Here is a 26614-nt window from a genome sequence, read left to right as displayed (position 1 = left end):
CTGCCCGCCCCGACAGAGCTAAACTTTGTATCGATCAGGACGAATAAAACACAAAAAAACCTCGCATCTTTTGTGTCTGTGGTGAGATCCCTACACCCGTCAGTGTACCCGCTGTTCGCGACCCTACATCACTCACGTGTCAAGTCGGATTTTCTTCAGGGCCACCACTTCTCCCGTGTCTTTGTTTTTGGCTTTATAAACCACACCGTACGTTCCTTCTCCTATTTTCTCTACTTTCTGGAAACTGTCCATTCTCTCAGTTCCCCCACCCCACCCCGACCCTTACGCTCCAGTTAATGAACGATTAAATAAAGGGCGACTTAATTCTAGTGATCTGGCGCTGCAATTGACTTTCATCCGGGCTTGAAGATGACAAATATTGTAACAGTTAGCTGCGCGCCATTACACTGCCTTTCCCGCGCTCTTTCAGACCCACCCACCTTTCACGCTATTGGTCCATGAAATGTTAGCTAGAAGCGTCATCGAACGCATTATTAAAAGAGACTTGAATTGAATTGACTTTATTTCTTCCATCCTTAACATACGTGAGGAGTAAAAGTCATTATGTTATGTCTCCATCCAAATGTGCAATCATAGTAATTTGTAATAATTTATAATAAATAGAACAGTCAATGTAATATAGAGTACACTCAAGTCAGCGTGAGTTCATCAGTCTGATGGCCTGGTGGAAGAAGCTGTCCCGTCATCAGGCATTCTGCTAGTGTCTTCCGCAGTGAAGACTGATGCAAAATACTCATTTAGTTCATCTGCCATCTCCTTGTTCCTGGTTATAATTTCTCCAGCCTCATTTTCCAGTAGTCCTATATCCACTCTCATCTCTCTTTTATTTTTTAAATACTTGAAAAAGCTTTTACTGTCCACTTTGATATTGTTGGCTAGCTTTCTTTCATTTTTCATCTTTTCCCTCCTAATGATTCTTTTAGTTGCTTTTTGTAGGTTTTTAAAAGCTTCCTAATCCTTTATCTTCCCGTTAATGTTTTCTTTGTTGTGTGCCCTCTTTTTTCCTTTTGCAATTGCATTGACTTCCCTTGTTAGCCTTGGTTGTGCTATTCTGTCATTTGAGTGTTTCTTTGTTTTTGGAATACATCAATCCTGCACCTTCCTCAATTTTCCCAGAACTGACACCATTTCTGCTCTGCTCTCATCCCTGTCAGCATCTCCTTCCAATCTACCTTGGTCAACTCCTCTCTCATACACTGTAATTTCACTTACTTCTCTGAAATACTGCTACATCAGACTTTACTTTCTCCCTATCAAATTTCAAATTGAACTCAATCATATTGTCAACACTGGTCCCTGAGGGTTCCTATTCCTTAAGCTCCCTAATCGCCTCTGGTTCATTACATAACACCCAATCTGGTACAGCTGATCCCCTAGTAGGCTCAATGACAAACTGCTCTAAAAAGCCATTCAACAAACTCACTCTCCATTACCAACCTGGTTTTCCCAATTGACCTGCATGTTAAAATCTCCCATGACTATCATAACATTGCCCTTTTGACAGGCCTTTTCTATTTCCTGTTGTACCCTGTAGTCCACATCCAAGCTACCGTTGGGAGGCCTGTATACAACTGCCATCAGGTCCTTTTACCCTTGAAGTTTCCAAACTCAACCCAGGATTCAACATCTTCCAATCCTATGTCACATCTTTCTACTGATTTGATGCCATTCTTTACCAGTAGAGCCACACCTCCCCTTCTCCCTACCTTCCTGTTCCTCCAATACAATGTGTAACCTTGGACATTCGGCTCCCAACTACAACTATGATTCAGTGATGGCCATAATGTCATACCCAACAATCTGTAAAAGTGCAACAGATCATCCACCTTATTTCTTATACTCTATGCATTGAGATATAACACTTTGAGTATTCACTACTTTTTTTTAAATTTTGCTTTCCTAATGTATTGATACTCACCTTACTGGCTGCAATTTTGTCCTACCTGCCCTTCCTGACAGTCTGACTGCATCCTATGTTTTTTACCATCTGTCCTATCCTGAGTCCCTTCATTCTGGTTCCCAACCCCCTGCCAAATTAATTTAAACCCTCCCCAGTAGCTCTAACAAACCTGCACACGAGAATATTGGTCCCCTAGGGTTTAGGTGTAATCCATCCATTTTGAACAGGTCAAACCTCCCCCAGAAGAGATCCCAATGATCCAAGAACCTGAAGCTCTGCCCCCTGCACCAGCTTCTTAGCCATACATTAATCTGCCAAACCATCCTGTTTCTACCCTCACTGGTGCATGGCGCAGGCAGTAACCCAGAAATTACTAACCTGAAGGTCCTGCTTCTCAACTTTCTGCCTAGTTCTCTAAATTCTCTTTTCAGGACCTCTTTGCTTTTCCTTCCTATGTCATTGGTCCCAATATGTACCAAGATATCTAGCTGCTCCCCCTCCCCCTCCAAAATACTGTGGATGTGATCCGAGGCATCCTGACCCTGGCACCTGGGAGGCAACATTCTATCCAGGTGTCCCATTCATGTCCACAGAATCTCCTGTCTGTTCCTCTCACTATTGAGTCCCCTATCACTACCGCTCCCCTCTTCTCCCTCTTTCCCTTCTGCACCACGGACCCATGTTCAATGCCAGTAACCTAGTCTGCCTGGAATTCCCCCACAACAGTATCCAAAACGGTATACTTATTATTGAGAGGAATGGCGATAGGGGTACTCTGCGCTAACTGCCTATTCACCGTCCCATTCCTTCTCTTGACAGTCACCCAGCTACCCACCTCCTGCAACTTTGGGGTGACTACTTCCCTGTAAGTCTGATCGATTATCTCCTCACTCTCCCGTACAAGCTGAAGGTCATCCAGCTGCTGCTCCACATCCCTAACACGGTCTTCAAGGAGCTGCAGCTGGATGACCTTCACACAGATGTTGTTCCCTGGGAGACTCCAACATGAAGAACACACAATGGCCATTTAAACTGCACTAAGTACCCCTGACACAGTAAGAAAAATGGGAAACCTAACAGAAATTTGCCCTGACAGCTTACCCAGAGCCGATGCCTCTTTCGAGCCGAAGCCTGACACCCCCCACACTCACTCCCAACAATGGCCACTCCGCGTGTCCCTTCCGTACTTTTATTTACTCCTCTCTGCACTCCTCTGGCTGCCGGAATGACTTGCAGTTGTCCAGGTGCTCCAAAGCAGAATAGAGAGCCAGTGAGATTGCAACCACTATAGACCTATTGTGGTGGTAGGCAAATTGCAGCAGGTCCAGATCTTTGCTCAGGCAAAGTTAATTCTTGCCATAACCAACCTCTTGAAGCACTTCATTACAGTAGATGTGAGTGCTGCCTGGGAATAGTCATTGAGGCACCCCTCCTTGCTCTTCTTGGGCACTGGTATAATTGTCACACTTTTGAAGCAGATGGGAACCTCAGACCACAGCACTAAGAGGCTAAAAATGTCCTTGAACACTCCAGCCAGGTACGGGTTGGCACAGATTTTTAGTACCTGGCCAGTACACCTTTGGAGCCTAATGCCTTGTAAAGGTACATCCTCTTGAAGGATGTTCAGACATTGGCCTCCGAGACAGATTTGCCAGATGTTGTGGAGATTTGCACGGTTGCAGTTTTATTCTCCCTTTCAAAGGTGGTGAGCTCATCAGGGAGTGAAGCATCACTGCCATTTATGCTGTTAGGTTTTGCCTTATAAGAAGTAATAGCATGCAAACCCTGATTTTTGTCTATATCTTCACATGGAATTCCCTTTTTGTATGTCATACCTGGATCACCTTCCAGCCCTCAGCAGACTGCGAATCTCCTGGTTCATCCAGGGCTTCTGGCTTGGGGTATGTTCCTGAAGGCACAAACTGATCCACACAGGTCTTGATGAAGTCAGTGATGGCTGTGGCATATTCATTCAGATTGGAAGGTGAATCCCTGAATATGGTCCAGGCCACCAATTCAAAGTGGTCCTGTAAGCCCTCCTCCACCTCCCTTCACCAAATCTTGTGGTTCTCACCACTGCTCTACTTTCATGAATTTGTTTTTTCACTTTCTCAAAGAATTCAATCAGGCTCCTAAGGCACAACCTGCCCCTCACAAAGCCATGTTGACTATCCCTAATCAGGTTATGCTTCTCTAAATGTTTGTAAATCCTGTCTTTTGAGAATCTTCTACAATAGTTTGCCCACCAGTGATGTAAGACTCACTGATGTATATATAATTCCCAAAGTTATCCTATTGCACTAGGCAACAAAGATTTTGATTCCTGAATACTTTTGGGTGTACTTTATGGACTTCTGGCTGCTGATCTTGAAAATCACCATGAAGTTTCCCTATCACGCACCATTTTTTAAAAATCGCCTATGCTTTTTATTTCAATTCATATTTTTAAATCAGAATAATTGATGCCAATATTAAGGAAGGCATTTTTGTTGGCCCACAAATCAAACAGATCATCAATGACAGGCAATTCGAAGAACTTGTAGTGGGACTGGAGAAAATCACATGGAAGGCATTCAAGGATGTTCTTGAAAATTTTCTTAGCAACTACAGAGCACCAAATTTTGTGCAACTGGTTTAAAACTATGAAGTGCAACATGCCACTAAAGATTTATTTTCTGCATTCCCATTTGGACTTCTTCCCTGCAAATCTTGGCGCTGTCAGTGACGAGCACGGTGAAAGGTTTCACCGGGACATTGTAGTCATGGTGAAACAGTATCAGGGCAACTGGAATCCATCAATGCTGGCTGATTATTATTGGACACTTAAGTGAGTATCCTCAGACAATGAGTACAAATGAAAATCATCAACAAAGCAGTTAGTTGAACTATTGCAAAGTGTCAGCAACATTATGCAATTTAATGTATTATATTTAATAAAAGTTAATTTCTTGGTTACTCCACATTCTTATGTGATACAAGTCGTCTGAATTTTTATTTGTGTTCAGCTTCAAGCGGTCTACCATAAACAACAAATAAATTCTGAGGAAGCAACACTTACCAAAAAATTTGTTGTCCATATTATCATTCTTCAAGGTCTCTCTCATTGGTGAATACTGAAGCAAAGTACAGTATTCATTAAAAGCATTCCTACCTCCTCCAACTTCAAGCACTTTTCTTCTTCTAACCCTGATCAGTTGAATTGAATTAACTTTATTACTTACATCCTTCATATACATAAGGAGTAAACATCTTTAAGTCTCTGTCTAAATGTGCAATGTGCAATAGAAAATAGAAACATTTTTAGTAATTTATAATAAACAGTCCTACTCTCAGTTTAGTCATCTTCCTGTTCTTCATGTACATGTAATACACCTTGGGGTTTTCCTTAATCCTACTTGCCAAGCCTCCTCATGTCCCCTTCTAGCTCTCCCAAGTCCATTTTTCAGCTTCTTCCGGGCTACCTCAAGGGCCCTATTCGATCCTTGCTTCCTAAACCTCCTTTCTTCCTCTTGACTAAATACTCCACTTCTCTTGTCAACCATGGTTCTTTTACCTTACCATCCTCTCCCTGCCTCAATGGGACAGACCCATCCAGAACCGCATGGAAGTGCTCCTTAAGCAACCTCCACATTTCCATTGCTCATTTCCCGAGTACATCTGTTCCCAATTTACACTCTTAAGTTCCTGCCTAACAGCATTATCATTCACCTTCTCCCAATTAAATACTTTTCATATTTTCTGCTCCTATCCCTCTCTAAGGCTATGGCAAAGGTCAGGGAATTGTGGTCACTGTCTCCAAAGTGTTGACCCACCGAGAGATCTGTCACCTGACCAGGTTCGTACACTACATCTAGTATATGACTTCTCCTCTAGTCGGCCTGTCTACGTATTGTGTCAAGAATCCATCTTGGACACACTGAACAAACTCCACTCCATCTGAACCTTTTGCACTAAGGAAGTGCCAATCAATATTAGGGAAGTTGCAATCACCCTTGACAAGCCTGTTATTTTTGTACCTTCCTAAAATCTGCCTCCTGATCTACTCCTCGGTCCTTGGTATCTGTTGCTATTGGGGAGGCGGGAGGGGGAGTCTATAGAACACTCCCAACAGTGATTGCTCCTTTCGTGTTTCTGATTCCACCAGACTGACTCAGTGGACCATCACTCCTTAACATCCTCCCTTTCTGCAGCTGTGACTCTCTCCCTGATTTACAATGCCACTACACAACTCTTACCTCCCTCCCTGTTCATTCTTAAACATCTAAACCCTGGGACAGCCAGCAGTCGTTCCTGCCCTTGTGACAGCCAAGTCTCTGTAATAGCAACAACATCATAGTTCCATGTACTGACCCTTGTCCCTGATACTTCTTGCATTAAACTCGACAGATTTCAACACATCCAACTGACTGCAATTATGCCCCATCCACTGCATATCCTTCCTCGGTTTCTCTACACGCGACATCTACCTTTACACCAACTGACCCATCAACCCACCCGCCAAACTAGTTTAAACCCTCCTCAATAGCTCTAGCAAACTTTCCCACAAAGATATTATGTGCCCCTTGAGTTTGGGTGTAACCCATCCCTTTTGTACAGGTCATACCTTCTCCAAAATAGATTTCAATGATCCACAAATCTGAACCCCTGCCCCATGTACCAATAAGTTTTAAGATTTAACTGTTACAGTTTAAAATATAAATTGAGACCTGGATTTGACTTTTGTACTTCACTGACACATTGACAAGGAAGATTGATCGCCAAAAAAGGATTCAGTCCTGACCTTGTGAGAAATTTACACCAGATGCTTCAGTTTCTTCCCACATCCTAAAGGTGTGCTGGTAGGTTAATCAGCTGCTGTAAATTATCTCTTGATGTAGCTAAGTAGAAAAAGGGAGTTGATGGGCACATGTGAAAGACAGGTGATGGGGAAATGAAATGGAAAATGGGATTACTCTGTTGGGTGAGATAGCCTCCTTTTGCGATGTAGTAAATAAAGCTGAAGCTTTTAAGGACTGACCTAATTCTACTTTCAGAGTTGTCATCTGAATCTTTTACCCAAATATTCACCATTACAGCTTTATTGAGCAAGTGATTGGAGTTGCCCATAATTCACTAGAACTCCTACACACTGAAGAGTTGGAGTCATGAGTGTGAAATAACTTGTATTTCACTGGAGACTGAATATGCATGTTTCTGCAATTTGTGTGTTCTTTTAGTCTTGTGAGTAGTCCGTGAATTAGATCATTCAAGAAAAGGGCCATGTTTGTTGTCCATCTCCATTTGACTCTGTGTTGCTTGCTGGGCCATTTCAGAGGGTCTGAGGAGTCAACCACACTGATGAGTTGAGTCACATATGAATGGCAGGTTTCCATCTCCGAACCCAGAGGGTTTTTATGACAATCCCATAGGCTTTATGGATAATAAAGGTTACTCCTGATTGATTTAATTACTTAAATAACTCAGTCTTAATTCCAGACTTCATTACTGAATTAAATTCCCCAGTTGCAGGGTTGACATTTGTATTTCTCAGTACTTGTTGAGATGCGTAACAATATGGAGCTATGTTCAATCACTTGAGCTGAGAATCTTTCTTCTATTCTGGGAATCTATGACCTGTGACTGCTCAAGGTGGAAAAGGAATATTCAGGAATATTTCTGAGAATCTCAAGTTCAGGTGTCAGGAAAACACAGGAGCCCATTGTAAAATACCCGCCTACCTGCCTGCCCCATAAGACACCTCCTGCTCCAAGTTCCCTGGTGTAATATTTCTAAGAAAACAATAATAAACAGGTTAACATTAATGTCTAGCAGGTCAACACAAGAAGGAAGTCAGTTTGCAGTGTCATCCTGCAAACTAAATAAAATTGGGAGAACCCAAGTGATATTCTGCCAAAATGGCTTAACGTTATGTAGAATTGCTTTGTAACCACTATGCATTAGTATCGATATCTAGCAGAATCAATGTTAAACATTCCAAGCAAAAGGGGTGGCGTGATGGTGCAGCTGCCTCACAACTCCAATGACCCAGGTTCAAAGCTGACCTCCAGTGCTGTCTGTGTGGAGTTTGCATGTTCTCCCTGTGACTTTCCTCCCACATTCCAGAGGCACAGGGTTCAGTAGGTTAAATGGACAGTGTAAATTGCCCAAATTTGAAGGTGAGTGGTACAATATGGGTAGCAGTTGATAGGAATGTGAAGGAAATAAATTGGGATTGTGTTGGATTTGTGCAAATGGATTCTCAATGGCCAGCGTAGACTCAGTGAGCTGAAGGACTTGTTTCCATGCTGTATGACTCTATAATGAAAAGCAGCAATCAGTTAAATTAATGGAATGTAAATCATATAGACTAAAACCATGAGTACTGATCAGAGGAGACTGTAATCTCATATTATCTCTTCATCTTAAGCCACACCTCAAGATCAAAGATGACTTGCCTTCACTCTGGTTTTGTGGGTTCTGAGGTGACTGGTGAGGCCAATGTGTGGACAGCACTTTTCCACAGATGGGGCAGAAGGTTTCCAATGGGGTGGTAGACAGCTTGTGAGATGGCCGACTGCTTTCACAGCTACTCTGTGTTCTATGTGCTCCCATTGCACAGACCTGCAGTTCACAATACCGTTCTTAATACACCTTCTCCACTTTGAGCTGTCATGGGGTAGAGGTCTCCAGGAGTCAAAGGGGATGTTGTATTTGTTTGAGGAGGTTTTGAGCACAACTTTGAATCTTTTCCTCTGACCATCTGGTATCTTCTTCCAGTAACACTGCTTGGAATGATTTGTGTATTTTGGGAGTGTGGTGTTGGGCATTCCAATGCTGTGGCCTGGCCAACTGGGTCAACTAGACCTCTGTAGTGTACTGGGAAAGGGCATTTATGTTGGCTTGTTTATTCTGCTGTGGATGGTGCAAGCCTCAAAAGCAGATAGGCAGGAATGGATCACTGTAACTTGGAAGATCTTGAACTTTGTGCCAAGTCTCTAGCTTTGATCTTCAAACACCCTTTTCTTCAGATGACCAAAAGCTGTAGTATGTGAATTTCATCATCAATCTCTGCATTTGGTGAGTGGTGTCTCCCACGATATGGGAAGTAATCCTCATTTTCTCGGGTCTTTCCCTGAATCTTAATTGCCAGAACATAGTATTACACAGCAAGGTCAGGTTGGTAGAGGATTTTTGCCTTGAAGGTGTTGAGTGCAAGGCTCATCCTCCCATATGCTTCAGGAAATGATTCAACAATGGCTTTGCATTTAGCCTCTGAGTGTCATCTGCCTACTGCAGGTCATCTTCTGAGATTCTGGTGATTTTGCTGAGGGTTGAACGGTCTCCTATTAGTTCTGAACATTTGCTCCTCTCCCACAAGATGTGTGGGGTGGGGTGAGGTGCAACATTATGACAAGAATGATTGAATAAATGTGTTGGGGTAATAGACCGTAAGACACAGGAGCAGAATTAGGCCATTCAGCACATCAAGTCTGCTCTGCCATTCAGTCACAGTTGATTTATTTTCCCTCTCAACTTTGTTCTCCAGCCTTCACCTCATAAACTTTAACTCCCTGACTAATCAAGGGCCTATCAACCTCCACTTTAAATATACCCAGTGACTTGGCCTCCACAGCTGCCAGTGGCAATTAATTCCAGAGATTCACCACCCTCTGGCTAAAGAAAATTCCTCTCTGTCCTCATCTCTGTTCTCAAGGGATATCCAGAGAGCTGTGCCCTCTGGTCCTAGAATCTCCCTCTGTAGGAAACATTCTCTCCATGTCCACTCTATTTAGACCTTACAATATTTAATAGGTTTTAATGAGATAACCCTTATTCTTCTAAACTCCAGCAAGTACAAGCCCAGAACCATCAAACGTTCCTCATATGTTAACCCTTTCATTACCAAGATAATTCTCCTGAACCTCCTCTGAACCCTCTCCAATACAAACATATCCGTCCTAAACTGCTCACAATACTCCAAATGTGGTCTGAGCAATATCTTACATGCAAAGCCTTGCTATTATATCCTAGTCCTCTTGAAATGAATGCTAACATTGCATTTGCCTTCCCTACTACTGACTCAATCTGCAAATTGACATTTGGGGAATCCTGCACAAGGGAATAAAAATTATAATCTCCAATGTTTTTATTTGAATTAGTTCTGTCAGAATTTGCAATCTGCTTCTCTAAAAAGAGGGCACTTATGACTTAAGTGTTCCTGTTTGTCAATTTAATCATCAATTTCCTGAAAGAGTTGAATACTGTGTTCACTTGTGGTCATGAGACACTGGGATGACATTCAAACATTGGTGGAAGGGCTGAGAATAGTCATGAGGCAATCCCCGAATGCTAGAGGTTTATATTGAGGAATGAATGGGAAAAAATGGGCTTTTCAGCCTTGGGAAGAGGCATCAAATGTGCAGTGTTATAGAAGTAGATCACATGCAACCAACCCATCTGGGAAATTAAGGTATGAATGTAGGACAAAGTGACAAAGATTCAAACTAACTGTAGGCAAATTTTAGACAGATACAGGTCCTTCTTTACACATAAATGACTGATATTTGTGACATTGAGACAAAAATCTAGGAATCATTTGATCAATGTAGAATGGCAATAAGAGAAGTTGAGCATCACTATGGTGAGAGCTTCTGTGTGTGTCATTTAGCGCATGTAATGTGTCTGAGATCCTCACTGAATTCAACCTGCCTCACGTAGAACATCTATACCTGGACTACTGTCGATCCAATTTAGGCCCAGCCTTGAATCTGCTTAGATGGGTTCTCATAAGAAGCACATTGATCCATTTCTCCCCTATAAGAGTTTAAAAACCTGATATTCAAGCTTTATTTTGATGCTGGGAGGATGTTCCCAAAGCCAGAGTCGAGAACCAAGAGACACAGTCTCAGCATAATGAGATTAGGAGAAATTACTTCGCCCAGAACCTGGTAAACTTGTGGCATTTTCTATCACAAAAAGCAGTGGAGGTCCAAGTCATTAAATATACAATAAGTGAGTAATCTATTTCTTCATACCAAAGGGATCACAGGATAGGGGGGTACTGGAATGCATAATTAACCATGACTGTAGCGAATCAATGTTTTAGGAACAGCTTCTTCCCCTTCGCTATCAGATTTCTGACTGGTCCATGAACCATGAATACTACCTCACTATTTTACTCTTTTTTTTTGCACTGTTTAGTTCAAATTCAGAATCAGAATCAGGGTTAATATTATTGGCATATGTTGTGAGATTTGTTGTTTGGCGGCAGCAGTACATTGCAATATATAATAAAAACCTATAAATTACAGTAAGAAATATATATAAAAATAAATTAAATAAGTGGTGCAAAAAGAGAGCAAAACAAAAAGAAAAAATAGTGAGGTAGTGTACATGGGTTCATTGTCCATTCAGAAATCTGATGGCTGAGGGGAAGAAGCTGTTCCTAAAACATTGAGTGTGTGTCTTCAGGTTCCCATCCCTCTTCCTTGACAGTAGCAATGAGGAGGGCATGTCCTGGGTGACGGGGGTCCTTAATGATGGATGCCACCTTTTTGAGGCGGCGACTTTTGAAGATGTCCTCAATGTTGGGGAGGCTCGTGCCTCTGATGGAGCTGGCTGAGTTTACAACTTTCTGCAGCTTTTTCCAATCTTCTGTAGTGGTCCCTCTTTACCAAATGGTGATGCAAGCAGTTAGGATGTTCCCTACGGTACATCTATAGAAATTTGTGAGTATCTTTGGTGACATAACAAGTCTCCTCAAACCCCTAATGAATATAGCCGCTGTCGTGCCTTTTTTGTAATTGCATTGTTATGTTGGGCCCAGGAATTTAGAGATGTCGACACCCAGGAGCTTGAAACTGCTCACCCTTTCCACTGCTGATCCCTCAATGAGGACTGGTGTGTGTTCCCTCGACTTCCCCTTCCTGAAGTCCACAATCAACTCCTTGGTCTTCCTGACATTGAGTGCAAGGTTGTTGTTGAGATACCACTCAGCCAGCAGATCTATCTCACTCCTGTACGTCTCCTCATCACCATCTGAAATTCTGCCAACAATAGTTGTGTCATTGGCAAATGTATAGATGGCATTTGAGCTGTGCCTAGCCAAACAGTCATGGATGTAGAGAGAGAGTAGAGCTGATTGTCAGTGAGGAGAAGATGTTATTTCCAATCTGCACAGACTGTGGTCTCCCGATGAGGAAATCAAGGATCCAGTTGCAGAGGGAGGCAAAGAGGCCCAGGTTTTGGAGCTTTTTTATTAGAACTGAGGGTATGATGGTGTTGAACGCTGAGCTGTAATCAACAAACAGCAGCCTGACGTAGATATTGCCATTGTCCAGCTGATCCAATGGTGAGCGGAGAGCCAGTGAGATTTATTTATACTGTATATTTTATATTGTAACTTATAATATTTTTACGTATTGCAATGTACTTCTGCCACAAAACAACTAACTTCACAACATATGTCAGTGATAATAAACCTGATTTGGTTCTGAATCATTCAGGATGCTCTTGCACTTGTACTTGAATGCTGAAGCTGAGTGCTTACTTCCTGTGCCTCTTTACTATGTCGCTATGTGAGAATATATATATATAATCTTTCCCTCTCTCTCTCTCTCCCTCTCTCTCTCACACTCTCCTTCCCTTTCCCTCTTCCTCTCTTTCTCCCTCTCCCTTTCTCTCTCTCCCTCTCTCTCCTCTTCCTCTCCCCTCCCTCTCCCCTCCCTCTCTCTCTCTTTCTCTCTCTCTCTCTCCCCCTCCCTCTCCCTCTCCCTCTCCCTTTCTCTGCCTCCCTCTCCCTCTCCCTCTTCCCCCCCCCCCTAATATTTTGGATCCAACAGAAACATCATTTGAGAGGTCTGGTACACAGCCATCTCTCAAGCCACCATTATTATTTAAGAAAAGATATAACTCTAAGCTACTAATGCCTTTCCCAACAGTTTTACCAAACTAGTTCTAAGGAAGTGTTTGGCTTTATCTCCATTTCCCCCACCCGGTGGGAAGACAGCTAAACTGGGAACAGCAACACAGGCAGGTGTGAATCTGAAACTCACAATTTGGCACTAAGCATTAGTGCCTGCAATCAGCATTTTACACATCACAAGTACTTGAATCTGCAAGGACTAGATGTTCTTTACAGCTTTCAGAATAAACACATCTATCACACAGTGGCTGTGAAACTGGTTTCTGTGTGCAATCAACCTCTGGCTTCTTTTTTCCACTGCAAATCTTGAACTGTCTCCCCTGTCTCTTCCACCTTCATCCCTAAAACAAGAAAGGAACTTATGGAGTTCCTTGCTGTGGGGATTTTATGCATTTTATTTAGCGATACAGTGTGGACTAGGCCCTTCTGGCCCTTTGAGCAGTGCCACCCCAGTAACCCCTGACAAACCTGATTAACCCCAGCCTAACCATGGGACAATTTACAATGAACAATTAACCCACCTGGTATGTCTTTGGACCGTGGGAGGAGACTGGAGCACCTGGAGAAAAGCCAGCTTTCCATGGGGAGAATTTACAGAGCCTCCTTACAGAACAGCGCCGGAATGGAACTCCGAATTCTGGACACCCCAAGCTGAAGCAGCGCCGCGCTAACTGCTACGTTACCGTGGCTGCTGGGATCAAGGCTATCACGGTGGTGGTGCACCAGTCAAATGAATCGAGTAATTCACAGACCCAGACTGACAATCTCACAGCCTGGTATGGAAGCACCAATGGCCAGGAACAGAAAAAGCTGAAGAAAGTGATGGGTACAGCCCAGTCCATCACAGGCAAAACCCTCTCCACCACTGAGAATATTTACATGGAGTGCTGCCACAAGAAAGCAAAATCCATTATCCAGGCCATACCCTCTTCTTGCTGATTCATTAGTTAAGCTGGCATCCTTACTTGGCCTGGCCTACACATGACTCCATGACCACCCGAAGTGATTGAATTTTAATTGTCCTCTTAAATTGCCTAGCTAGCCACTCTATTGCATCAGTACCATTACATTGCAAAAAAGAAGCAATATCTTTGGAAACAGCTCTATTTCTATCTTTAATATCTCTCTTTTAATCCTTTTCAGGGTTCCTTTGAAGACCCTGACCTGGAGTTACACGCTGACTTTGGTTCTTTGTGGGAATGGGACCTGCTCTCAGGGCCTCATGAATGGCTGCTTTTCGATATGCCAAGGATGTGGCCTGGGAGCTAGCACACCTTCAGGGTGCCGGATTTTCGTGGCTCTGGAGGCGGGTGGACTCGAGGCCAGTGTCGCCGCCTGATGCGTCGTGGGAGACGGATGATTGAAAGCAGCGAGCTGGCTGTGTGCCCAGAGACCCGAGTTCTTAGGGCACAAAACTCGGAAGAAGCAACACAACAGACTTTTAACACCATAAATCGGCGAGTTGTTTTGTTATGTCTCCCCTCTCGCTGTGAAATGGGGACACCTCTTTCTCCCTTATAGGGAGAGAGAGAGAGCCTGTGGTATGTCAACTACCAGGTGAACGAGTAGTCTTTGGGGTGCTGCAAGTCAGTGTCTTTATTGATGCTTTGCTGCACACTTGAGTGTTGATGGTGGGTGCCGTTGCTTTTTTGCTGGTGGGGGGGGGTCATTGCTTTGCTGCTGCTTGTGCATGGGAGGGAGGGGAGCTGGGGGGGGCTTTAGGGGTTCTAACATTTAACTGTTTTTCATTCTTTGGGGCACTCCTCTGTTTTCGTGGATATTTGCAAAGAAAAAGATTTTCAGGATGTATATTGTATACATTTCTCTGGCATTAAATGTACCTATTGATAAAACTGAATGGACCACCTGATATTGAACTAGGCCACCTGATATTGAACTAGGCACTGAGTTTGGATGAAAAGTTATTCCCAGCCCAGTTGACCTTGCAAAGTCCTCCTCACAAACATCAGTCATACCAAGCCCTACCTTACCCCACTCTTCCATCACAGTCCCTGGGCAATGCCTGCCCCATCAGCAAGATAGATCCACCAGAAATGGATTTAAGGATCTAAACTAAACTGGCCAAGTCATGAAGGACCAGAGCCACCAGACTGGGTCTATGACTGGTAATAAGTGAAACACCACAAGGGATTTAAGCACTTGACTTCACTCTCACCAATCTAGCAGATTGATGCACATCCTGATACACGTATGTTACAAACTGTCAGCATATACCTCCCCTAACTGTCTATCTTCCCCATCCTTCTCCCTGGTTAATACACAACATCATACATATCTCCTGGTTCCACATAAAGACTTCTCTTTTGGTCCCTGAGAGGACAACTCTTTCCCTAGTTTTGGTTCAAGTTGAATTGTAAAGCTAAGGTGAGAATGAAAAGCAACATTTAATCAGTTGTGGTATTAAGGCACGCTGGAAAAACTGAAGTCATAGAGTCACAGAACACTATAGCACAGTAACAGGTTCTGTGGCCCATCCAGTCTGTGCTGAGCCATTAACCTGCCCACTCCCATCATCCTGCTTCCAGGCCATAGCCCTTCATACCCCTCCCATCCATGTACCTATCCAAATTCCTCTTAAATGTTGAAATCGAACCCACATCCATCATTTCTGCTGGAAGCCCATTCCATGCTCACATCACCCTCTGAATGAAGAAGATACCCTTAAACATTTCACCTCTCACTCCAACCTATGATCTCTAGTTCTAGTCTCACCAAACCTCAGTGGAAAAAGCCTGCTTGTATTTACCCTAAATATATAATTTTGTATACCTCTATCAATTCTCTCCTCATTCCTCACTCTTCTATGCTCCAGGGAATAAAGCATTAACCTATAACTGGGATCCTGAAGCCTTAAAAACATCCTTGTAAATTTCCTCTATACTCTTTCAATCTTATAGATACCTTTCCTGTAGGTAGGTGATCAGAACTGGACACAATACTCCAAATTAAACCTCATTAATATCTTAGACAATTTCAACATAACATCCAAATTCCTGTACTCAATACTTAGACAATATGCCAAAAGTGTTCTTTATGACTCTATCTACCTGAGACACTACATTCAAGGAATTATGGATCTGTATTCTCAGATCCCTTTGTTCTACCAAACTCCTCAATGTCCTTCTTTACTGTCAACTATGCCCTCAATCATGGTGTCATCTGCAAATTTGCTGATCTAGTTTACTGCATTTTCATCCAGATCATTGATATAGATGACAAACGACAACGGACCCAGCACTCAGTTAGAGAGGCAACCTCTCTAACTCTGGCTTCTTCTGCAAAGCTAATGTTGAATCCAATTTACTACCTCATTCTGAATGCCAAAGGACTGAACCTTCTTGACAAGTCTCTAAAGTCCATGTAGTCAATCCACTGCCTTTCCTTCACTGGTTTTCATGGTAACCTCCTCAAAAAGCTCCATAAGATTTGTTAGATATGACCTACCATCCACAAAGCCGTATTGACTATCCCTAATTAGGCCTTGTCAATCCAAATGTTTATATATCTGATCCCATAGCATACCTTGCAATAATTTGCCCACTCCTGACGTCAGGCTGAAAGGCCTCTAATTTACTGGCTTATTCTTAGAGCCTTTCTTGAAGAATGGAACAACATTAGCTATCCTCCAGTCATCCAGGAGCTCACCTGTGGCTAAGGATATTTTAAATATCCCTGCTAGGTCCCTGCACAAGGTCTGAGCGGACATCTCATCAGGCCCAGGAGATTTAACCATCCTAATTTGCATCAAGACAGCAAGAACCTCCTCTTCTTTAATCCTTATATGCTCCATGCCATTTGGCCTCGGTTGGTTAGACTCTGTGTCTGTCTCCTGAGTGAATATGGGTGCAAAAAAATCCATTTAAGATCTTCCCCATCACTATCAGCTCCATGCATAGATGACCATGCTGATCTTCAAGTAGGTCTATTTTGTCTCTTGTTATCCTTTTGCTCTTAATGTAGAAGCCCTTAGGATTCTCCTTCACCTTTTCTGCCAGAGAAACCTCATGTCCTCCTGATTTACCTCTGTAATGTTCTCTTCCATTTCTTATACTCCTCAAGCACCTCATTAATTCCTTGCTGTTTATACCTGCTTGCACCTCCTTCTCCTTAAGCAGGGCCTCAATATCTCTCAAAACCCAAGCTCCCTAAACCTATTATTCTTGCCTTTTACTCTAACAGGAACATACAGACTCTGCACTCTCAAAATTTCACTTTTGAAGGCATCCCACTTATCAAGCATGTCTTTGCCAGAAAGTAACTTATTCCAATCTGCACTTGCCAGATCTTTCCTGATGCCATCAAAATAGGACTTCCTGTTGTTCTCTGGTCCTGTTGTTCTCCATAATTACTTTGAAACTAATGGAATTATGATCACTAGATCTGTACACACACTTCTGTCATCCACCCTGACTTGTTCCTTAATAGGAGATCCAATATGGTGCTCTCTATAGTTAGGACTTCTTATATATCAGAATCAGAATCAGGTTTATTAACACTGGCAGTTCAATGCAATACGTAATATAGAAAAATAAATAAATAAATAAACAAGCAAATAAATCAATTACAGTATACATATATTGAATAGATTAAAAACTGCAAAAACAGAAATAATATATGTTTAAAAGTGAGGTAGTGTTCATGGGTTCAATGTCCATTTAGAACATTACCCGTGAACTAGGGAACTTGAAACTGCTTGCTCTCTCCACTTGAGGATCTATGAGGGTCAGATGGCAGAGGGGAACAAGCTGTTCCTGAGTCACTGAGTGTGTATCTTCATGCTTCTGTACTATCACAAGCTTATTTTTCTTGCAACTGTCTGCTATCTCTCTACAAACTTGCTCTTCTAGATCCCACTGACAATTGGGTGGTCTATAATATAATCCTATTAAGGTGGTCACCCTTTCTTATTCCTCAGTTCCACCCATTTAACCTCAGTAAATGAGCCATCCAATCTGTCCCGTCTGAACACTGCTGTGACATTTTCCTTGATTAGTATTACCACCCCTCCCCTTTTAATTCCTCCCACTCTATCACATCTAAAACATGGAATCCCAGAACATTGAGATACCAGTACTCTCCCTCCTGCAGCTAAATCTCACTAATGGCTACAATGTCATAGTCAATGGGCAGGGCATCAGAGAAAAAAACTCTCCTCTGGTTGGAGTCATACCTTGCACAAAGGAATACTGTGGATGTTTTAGGTAAACTATCCCAGTCCCAGGACATCACTGCAGGAGTTCCTTTTGGCAATGTCATCGGCTCTGTTTTCTTCAGCTGCTTCATCAATGACCTTCCTTTTCTAATGAGATCAGAAGTCAGAAGTGGGAATGCTTGCTGATGATTACACAATGTTCAACTCCATTCACAACTCCTCAGCAAATGAATCAGCCCATGCCTGTGTACAGCAAGATCTAAACTATGTTCAGGCAATGGCTGGGAAATTATATTAACAAGGCACAATGGATTGTTCTTAACTTGCTTGACTGAATGCAGTTCCCACAACTTTCAAGATGCTTAACCTCAAGTGGGATAAAGCAGATTTCTGCCCTGGCTAAACTCCATTTGCTGGTCTCTCTCTACTTATCACTGGTCCTGCAATGTCAATGGGTCTAAATCTTAGAACTCCCTCCCTAATGTTCTGCCTTTGTCCTAAGTGTCATCAAATCCTATTCACTCACCACTACTGTGATCACTGAACTATACATATTCCCAATTAAGCAACAGCCTGGTTTAAACATTTTTATCCTTGTTTTCAAATCCATCTGAGGTCTAACCCCTCCCTCATCTCTGTGTAATAACTTTCAGACTGTCAATCTGTAAGATCTCTGTATTCTTCCTGTCCTGGCATACTGACAATCCTCAAATTTAATTGCCCATCAGTTTTACCAAGTGTGTGCTAATCTTAGATGCATGAAGCCTGTGGATACTAGCCAGCATCTGAATGTGTTAACCTGGTTACTCCAATTCCATGCATGTTATCCTTGTGTGCACTAACACAATTAATTGAAAATAACATTTAAAATAGAATTAAACTGTAATCTTTCTTGTTACAACAAGAATACTTTCAGAAGCTAGGAACAACATCTTTTTTTCTGATGAGGTAAAGGGGAAAAGGAAATCAAAGACAGACGTTGCAGAATAAGGACTTGGAGTATAAACTCCATTGAGAGATACGGATGAATCCCAAGGACTCAAATACATTATTTCTTAAAAGACACCCACATTGAGGTCCTCATAAAAGAATGTTTCAAGTTCAAAAGCAGGGAGGCAAGGATAAGTTTTTACAAGACAGTAGGTTTGCAAGAGTTTGGGCATTTCAGCACAGAAAATACATTTTAAAAACATGAATCACAAAATTCAGTGGTATTGAAGTCATTTCTCATCTTCCCGTTCAGACCCTGTCTTTCTCTCTCATAGAATCCATTATTTCCTTGCTGGTCAAACTCCTTACAATCACTTCTCTTGCTTGCTTTCTTGATTGACCCGAAGAAGACAACAGAGCTAATTTTGCAGTAAAAAGTCAGTAGAAACACAAAAGGCTAAATAGACACTTTCTGAGCCCTCAACCTTTAATGATTCCATGAACTATGAACATAGACGAAGACAGGCAGGGAAAGAGAAATACAGATTGAGAAGGCAATAGAAACAAGAAGAAAATATGATGTTGTAGCTATTAGTGAAACATGGTGGCAGGAGGGGTGTGATTGGCAATTAAATATTCCTGGATTTCGTTGCTTCAGGTGTGATAGAATCGGAGGAACAAGAGGGGGAGGTGTTGCGTTGCTTGTCAGAGAAAATATTGCAGCGGTGCTCTGGCAGAATAGATTAGAGGGCTCGTCTAGGGAGGCTATTTGGGTGGAACTGAGGAATGGGAAAGGTGTAGTAACACTTAAAGGGGTGTATTATAGACCACCTAATGGGGAGCGAGAATTGGAGGAGCAAATTTGTAAGGAGATAGCAGATATTTGTAGTAAGCACAAGGTTGTGATTGTGGGAGATTTTAATTTTCCACACATTGACTGGGAAGCCCATACTGTAAAAGGGATGGATGGTTTGGAGTTTGTGAAATGTGTGCAGGATAGTTTTTTGCAACAATACATAGAGGTACCAACTAGAGAAGGGGCAGTGTTGGATCTCCTGTTAGGGAATGAAATAGGTCAGGTGACGGAGGTATGTGTTGGGGAGCACTTCGGGTTCAGTGATCACAATGCCATTAGTTTCAATATAATTATGGAGAAGGATAGGACTGGACCCAGGGTTGAGATTTTTGATTGGAGAAAGGCTAATTTTGAGGAGATGCGAAAGGATTTAGAAGGAGTGGATTGGGACAATTTGTTTTATGGGAAGGATGTAATAGAGAAATGGAGATCATCTAAAGGTGAAATTTTGAGGGTACAGAATCTTTATGTTCCTGTTAGGTTGAAAGGAAAGGTTAAAAGTTTGAGAGAGCCATTGTTTTCAAGGGATATTGGAAACTTGGTTCGGAAAAAGAGAGAGATCTACAATAAATATAGGCAGGATGGAGTAAATGAGGTGCTCGAGGAATATAAAGAATGTAAGAAGAATCTTAAGAAAGAAATTAGAAAAGCTAAAAGAAGATACGAGGTTACTTTGCCAAGTAAGGTGAAAATAAATCCGAAGGGTTTCTACAGTTATATTAATAGCAAAAAGATAGTGAGGGATAAAATTGGTCCCTTAGAGAATCAGAGTGGACAGCTATGTGTGGAGCCAAAAGAGATGGGGGAGATTTTGAACAATTTCTTTTCTTTGGTATTCACGAAGGAGAAGGATATTGAATTGTGTAAGGTAAGGGAAACAAGTAGGGAAGTTATGGAAACTATGATGATTAAAGAGGAGGAAGTACTGGCGCTTTTAAGGAATATACAAGTGGATAAATCTCCGGATCCTGACAGGATATTCCCTAGGACCTTGAGGGAAGTTAGTGTAGAAATAGCAGGGGCTCTGACAGAAATATTTCAAATGTCATTAGAAACAGGGATGGTGCTGGAGGATTGGCGTATTGCTCATGTGGTTCCATTGTTTAAAAAGGGTTCTAAGAGTAAACCTAGCAATTACAGGCCTGTCAGTTTGACGTCAGTGGTGGGTAAATTAATGGAAAGTATTCTTAGAGATGGTATATATAATTATCTGGATAAACAGGGTCTGATTAGGAACAGTCAACATGGATTTGTGCGTGGAAGGTCACGTTTGACAAATCTTATTGAATTTTTTGAAGAGGTTACAAGGAAAGTTGACAAGGGTAAAGCAGTGGATGTAGTCTATATGGACTTCAGTAAGGCCTTTGACAAGGTTCCACACGGAAGGTTAGTTAGGAAGGTTCAGTCGTTAGGTATTAATGCTGGAGTAATAAAATGGATTCAACAGTGGCTAGATGGGAGATGCCAGAGAGTAGTGGTGGATAATTGTTTATCGGGATGGAGGCCGGTGACTAGCGGGGTGCCTCAGGGATCTGTTTTGGGCCCAATGTTGTTTGTAATATACATAAATGATCTGGATGATGGGGTGGTAAGTTGGATTAGTAAGTATGCTGATGATACTAAGGTAGGAGGTGTTGTGGATAATGAAGGAGGTTTTCAAAGCTTGCAGAGAGATTTAGGCCAGTTAGAAGAGTGGGCTGAAAGATGGCAGATGGAGTTTAATGCTGATAAGTGTGAGGTGCTACATTTTGGTAGGAATAATCCAAATAGGACATACATGGTAAATGGTAGGGCATTGAAGAATGCAGTAGAACAGAGTGATCTAGGAATAATGGTGCATAGTTCCCTGAAGGTGGAATCTCATGTGGATAGGGTCATGAAGAAAGCTTTTGGTATGCTGACCTTTATAAGTCAGAGCATTGAGTATAGGAGTTGGGATGTAATGTTAAAATTGTACAAGGCATTGGTGAGGCCAAATTTGGAGTATTGTGTACAGTTCTGGTCACCGAATTATAGGAAAGATGTCAACAAAATAGAGAGAGTACAGAGAAGATTTACTAGAATGTTACCTGGGTTTCAGCACCTAAGTTACAGGGAAAGGTTGAACAAGTTAGGTCTTTATTCTTTGGAGCGTAGAAGGTTGAGGGGGGACTTGATAGAGGTATTTAAAATTATGAGGGGGATAGATAGAGTTGACGTGGATAGGCTTTTTCCATTGAGAGTAGGGGAGATTCAAACAAGAGGACATGAGTTGAGAGTTAGGGGGCAAAAGTTTAAGGGTAACACGAGGGGGAATTTCTTTACTGAGAGAGTGGTAGCTGTGTGGAATGAGCTTCCAGTAGAAGTGGCAGAGGCAGGTTCGGTATTGTCATTTAAAGTAAAATTGGATAGGTATACGGACAGGAAAGGAATGGAGGGTTATGTGCTGAGTGCGGGCCAGTGGGACTAGGTGAGAGTAAATGTTCGGCACGGACTAGAAGGGCCAAGATGGCCTGTTTCCATGCTGTAATTGTTATATGGTTATATGGTTAAAATAAACAAAACACAAAAAGTGAGAGAAACAGAAAGGTAAAAGCTTGCACATGAACATAAAGTGGGTAATATTTTAATATTACTAATTGTCAGGGATGTACAGGTAAATACTGGTCATTAGATTGACCAAAGTTGTATATTTATTGTGAAAGATGACTGTCGATAATCATGGTGAAATTTAATTGCTTAAAAATGACTGTGTGTGGGTTCAAGTATTCAAAGGATTCAAAGTACATTTACTATGAAATTACGTATGCAATATACAATTCCGAGATTTGTCTTCTCCAGACACGGCAATAACAATATCACCCCTCCCCCCACAAAAAGAAACAAATCGCGCAAACATGCAGCAGCTCTCAAAAGGTTAAGTTTGTTGCCAGTTGCTTCACTGATGTCACAAGTAGGCTGGGTTTGCACTCATTTGATTCCAACTTATTTATAAATGGCTTCTATATAAGATGTGCTCTCTTGGTCTCTGAATCGTTTGAAGAAAGAAGAAATAAAGAAGAAGATGAGGAGGAAACTGCAGTTGCTCTTGATTTTTATCATTTGTGCTGCTCCTTTCGTTATGAGCTGTAAGTTTAATATGTTTAAGAACTATCTACTGCATGTTATGGTTTCCAACAGAAATTATTTTCCTGTTTATATTGGTAGGTGCCTAAATCACCTATTTTCCTCCTGCGAAGAGAAGTTAAGCATTGCCGGAATGAAAACTGTTTTCAGGTTTTATTTCTCATTGTAATATATATTTTTTAAAGTATGGAAAAGGTTTATTCAACTATATTTTACCCAAAGCAGAATTGGAATATACTGTACATTTCACTTTATACTGAATATCTTCAGTGATTTAGGATGTTATTAGGGTTCAATGGGTTGACCATGTTTTTTCAAATCAGGATTTTCCTCCTTCCTATTATATAACTTGTATTAGTCTTGTGGCAAGCGTCAGGTGAGGAGAATTTTTTTCACAGCTTTTAGGTGTTAAATCTGTGCTGTATTTAAATTTAGTGTCAAAGCTGCTACTGCTGCAGTCACTTGAATTCCTTTGGTAAAATTAACTACAGACAGATCACACAATATATTAACTTTATATTGTGAGCTAAATATAGCTTTCTGGAAGTCCAGGTACAGTCTCAAGGTATAAAATTCTTTAACGGAAACTGTTCCACAATCATTAACTTGAAGTGATTTTCACTGTCCAAGAGACCAAGTCAAACTTCTGTTATGTTGCAGAAATCTAGTTCCTGTCAGCATTTCAATGATATCTTAACTATCCAAAGAATAAAACCAGCATAACGAAGAGAAAACTAATTATATTTGTGTTCAAATTTAAAAATATCAGTCTGTTACAAGGAAAAAGCACCTTTATATAGCTTCAGGATACCCCAAAATGCCTTACAGCTAATGAAGCACTTTTGAAGTAAAATCTTTATTGTAATGTAGGAAACATAAAGTCAATCTGACCCTTTGAATTTTGAGGAATTTGCGCTTTCTCTGCCTCTTCTTGGTTAAACTGGATAAAGAATCTTATTTGCCATTTGACGACAATAGAAAGCATAGGTTGTTTCTACTGTATGTACCAAAATTACTTGTTAAATAAAAACTTTCAATGCCTAAACCACAAGTGCAACCATAAGAGGGAAATGATTTTGCTGCAAGATTATTGGGAAAATGTCTGACTAACCTGAAGTGTAAAATGGCTGAACTATGAAAGCTTGAGAAATGAGAAAGGAAATAGAGCATTCATTTTGAATAAAAAGCCTTATATTCAAATCTAACTGCTTATATTTGGGTTTAATCATGGGATTTCTCTACCTTGGAGAAAGGTAGGATGATCATGCAACACTGTTGGGTAATTTAGAATATTGCAACACCAATTCAATGGTTAACCAACAGTAAGCAATATGCTAAATTGAATAGTATCTAATACAGGTTAATATTCTTTTTCTTTCTGGGGTTTGTGGGGGTCTGGGGGAAGGGGCAGGAGGGCAGAGGTGAATGGAAACAGAAAATAATTGTTTCTGTTCACTAATTATAGCAAAGTCTTGAACACACTTATCAAGAATACATTTAGCATTTAATCTTATATACTGAACAGACAAGATCTTCCCTTTGAAAATGTGTTGGTGATCTGCTGAGGATAATGTTAAATCCTGGTTATTTACATGCTTAGAGGATAAAGATTGAATGCCATTACATTCATTTAATGCAGTTCTCACTACCAAGTACACAGCAACGTTGATAAAGACATCCCTGTGTCTCCATAACGCGAATCTTTCCCTTTCCTGCTCTCTTTCTCCCTCTCTTTTTTTTCTCCTTTCTGTCCGGCCCTCTTTTATCTTGGTCCCATTGTTATTCTCCCCTTTTTACTTTATTCATTCTCTGTTACTTTTCTTGATTTCTTGCATTTCTCTTTTTATACTCTTCACTTTTTCTCACCTCCTTGCTTTCTCCCTTTAATTCCAGCCATGCTTTGCCCTATGTTCTCCTCCTTTCAAACACCCTCTCCTTCATTGTCTCTCTAATCCCTTCCTCCATTCACAACTCCTGCCCCTTTTAGTCCCACACCTCCTGCTGTCCCTCTTTTCTTTTCCTCACCTTTATCCTTCTCTCTTTTCTCTCCCTTTCTCCTGCTGTTTCTCTTCAAATCCTTTGATAATACATGTTATTTCCCCCAGATCTTGCTGAATTTTCTTCCTACTCTTTAAATTATTAGGCTTTTATTGAGTTACGTACCATCTTTCCTTTCCTGATCCCCACTAAGCCAACAAGGAGATAGCCTTTATTCCACATAACTTTAGAAATGTCAACATTTTTGAAAACTTAAGTGAACAAGCCAACAGCCTGAAATTCATAAGTTTACTGTAATAATTATCTTGGAAATTTGAAATACTGCTGCAGTCTTTAAGAGTTAAAAAAAGTGGGAAATTGTTACCAAAGAAAAGCGAAGTGATAATTGGATACAGTCAGAAAATACCATTATCACATTAAAAAGGTGTGTGCAGAATCAAGCCATCATCAATGCATGTTAATAAGGTGCAGAAATCTTCTGAACATTCTCGAGGAACATGGCGAGAAAAATGTCCATATTTAGTAAACTGCCTGTCATCTCCCTTCCTTTGGAGACACTTCAAATCCTGAGACAGTGAACCAATATCCAACTTGTGTTTAGCTGATATGTCACCAGTTAAACATCATCCTCCTCATTCATTTCCCAGATTGGTATGAATGTCAATTCTTAAAGCTTCATGTTGAAAATTTTACATGTAAATGACTGTTATCTTTCAAACAGTTTGATCAAAGATTCATCTATATTACTAATATAGAATTAGAGACAGCGGAAATACTCAAAGGCTACTTGTGAAGGTGGCGAAAGCCACAACCAAGAAGGAATTAAGTCTATTTTAGGAATGGCAACATATCAAATACATCTTCTCAAACTTATTTCTCTATTAACATGTCTCAGAACAAGTTATCTGGTTGTTGATCTGTAATCTGTTTGTAGGACCTTGCTAAGTGCAAATTGTCTGCCATGCTTTCTGGCTGTTACAACAGTGACAACAGTTTTAAACCATTCTCTTAGCTTGAAATGATTTGAAACATGCTGAGGTCATGAAAGATGTTACATAAATATTTATTTAATACTTTGTTCTTTCTCAGCAGGATGCATATACACTTCATTATATGTACTCTCTGCTAGAGTGCAGAAGAAAATTCAGTTGCGTCTTCAGCCATACTCATTTTATTAACTATCCTTCATTCTCTTCCTTCCTAGCTATGGCATGCTTTCTTGCCTCAAATGGATGCATTTTGCTGTGTGCTTTGATGTTTCAACTTTAGCATTATCACAGGGGTATAGTACTAGTTTCAGAAATCTAGACAGCTGATCCAAAGACACGAACTCCATCCTATCACAGCAGCTGGTGAATGTAAATACATAAATCTGATACAAAAAGGTGGAATCTGGAATGGTGGCTATGGAATTATTGAATTCCTGGAAAAATCCATCTGGTTCACTTAATGCCCATCAGGGAAAGAAATCAACTATCGTTATCCAGTCTGGTCCACATGGGATTCCATACTTAGAACAATATGGTTTACTTTGAAATAGCCCAGCAAACCACTCAGTTCAAGGACAATTAGGAATGTGTAGTAAAACCTGCCCTTACTGTTGATTCCCAATTCCCGTAAATAAGAAAATGTGAGAAGTTACACTTTATTCGACTATTAAAATTAACATATAAAATGCATTTATATGGTATCTTTTTTATTCTCAAGATGTCCTAAAGTGTTTCACTG

At 41.1% G+C, this 26614-nt stretch overlaps 2 protein-coding genes across 5 annotated transcripts in view; one reads left to right on the top strand and one right to left on the bottom strand.

Moving 5' to 3' along the window:
* Positions 1-26614, bottom strand: part of cdk2 (cyclin dependent kinase 2) — a 99159-nt gene that overhangs the window by 30604 nt on the left and 41941 nt on the right. Inside the window, exon 1 of one of the 2 annotated variants that reach the window (XM_073070916.1) lies at positions 137-402. The exons of the other annotated variant lie outside the window; for it this stretch is intronic. Within the exon in view, the coding sequence (XP_072927017.1) occupies positions 137-252 (116 nt within the window). The 5' untranslated portion in view covers positions 253-402. Of the gene's footprint in view, positions 1-136; positions 403-26614 lie in introns of those variants that run through there. 2 annotated transcript variants of the gene reach the window in all.
* Positions 22730-26614, top strand: part of pmela (premelanosome protein a) — a 28896-nt gene continuing 25011 nt past the window's right edge. Inside the window, exon 1 of one of the 3 annotated variants that reach the window (XM_073070913.1) lies at positions 22730-22890. In XM_073070913.1, coding sequence (XP_072927014.1) covers positions 22827-22890 — 64 coding nt within the window. In that variant the 5' untranslated portion in view covers positions 22730-22826. The remainder of the gene's footprint in view (positions 22891-26614) is intronic. The other 2 variants (XM_073070912.1, XM_073070914.1) reach the window with 2 other exon arrangements.

Source organism: Hemitrygon akajei, chromosome 18 (genome assembly GCF_048418815.1).
Source record: "Hemitrygon akajei chromosome 18, sHemAka1.3, whole genome shotgun sequence".
Taxonomy (NCBI): Eukaryota; Metazoa; Chordata; class Chondrichthyes; order Myliobatiformes; family Dasyatidae; genus Hemitrygon; species Hemitrygon akajei.
The sequence above is the reverse complement of the archived record's forward strand: the minus strand, read 5'-3'. Positions and strand labels throughout refer to the sequence as shown.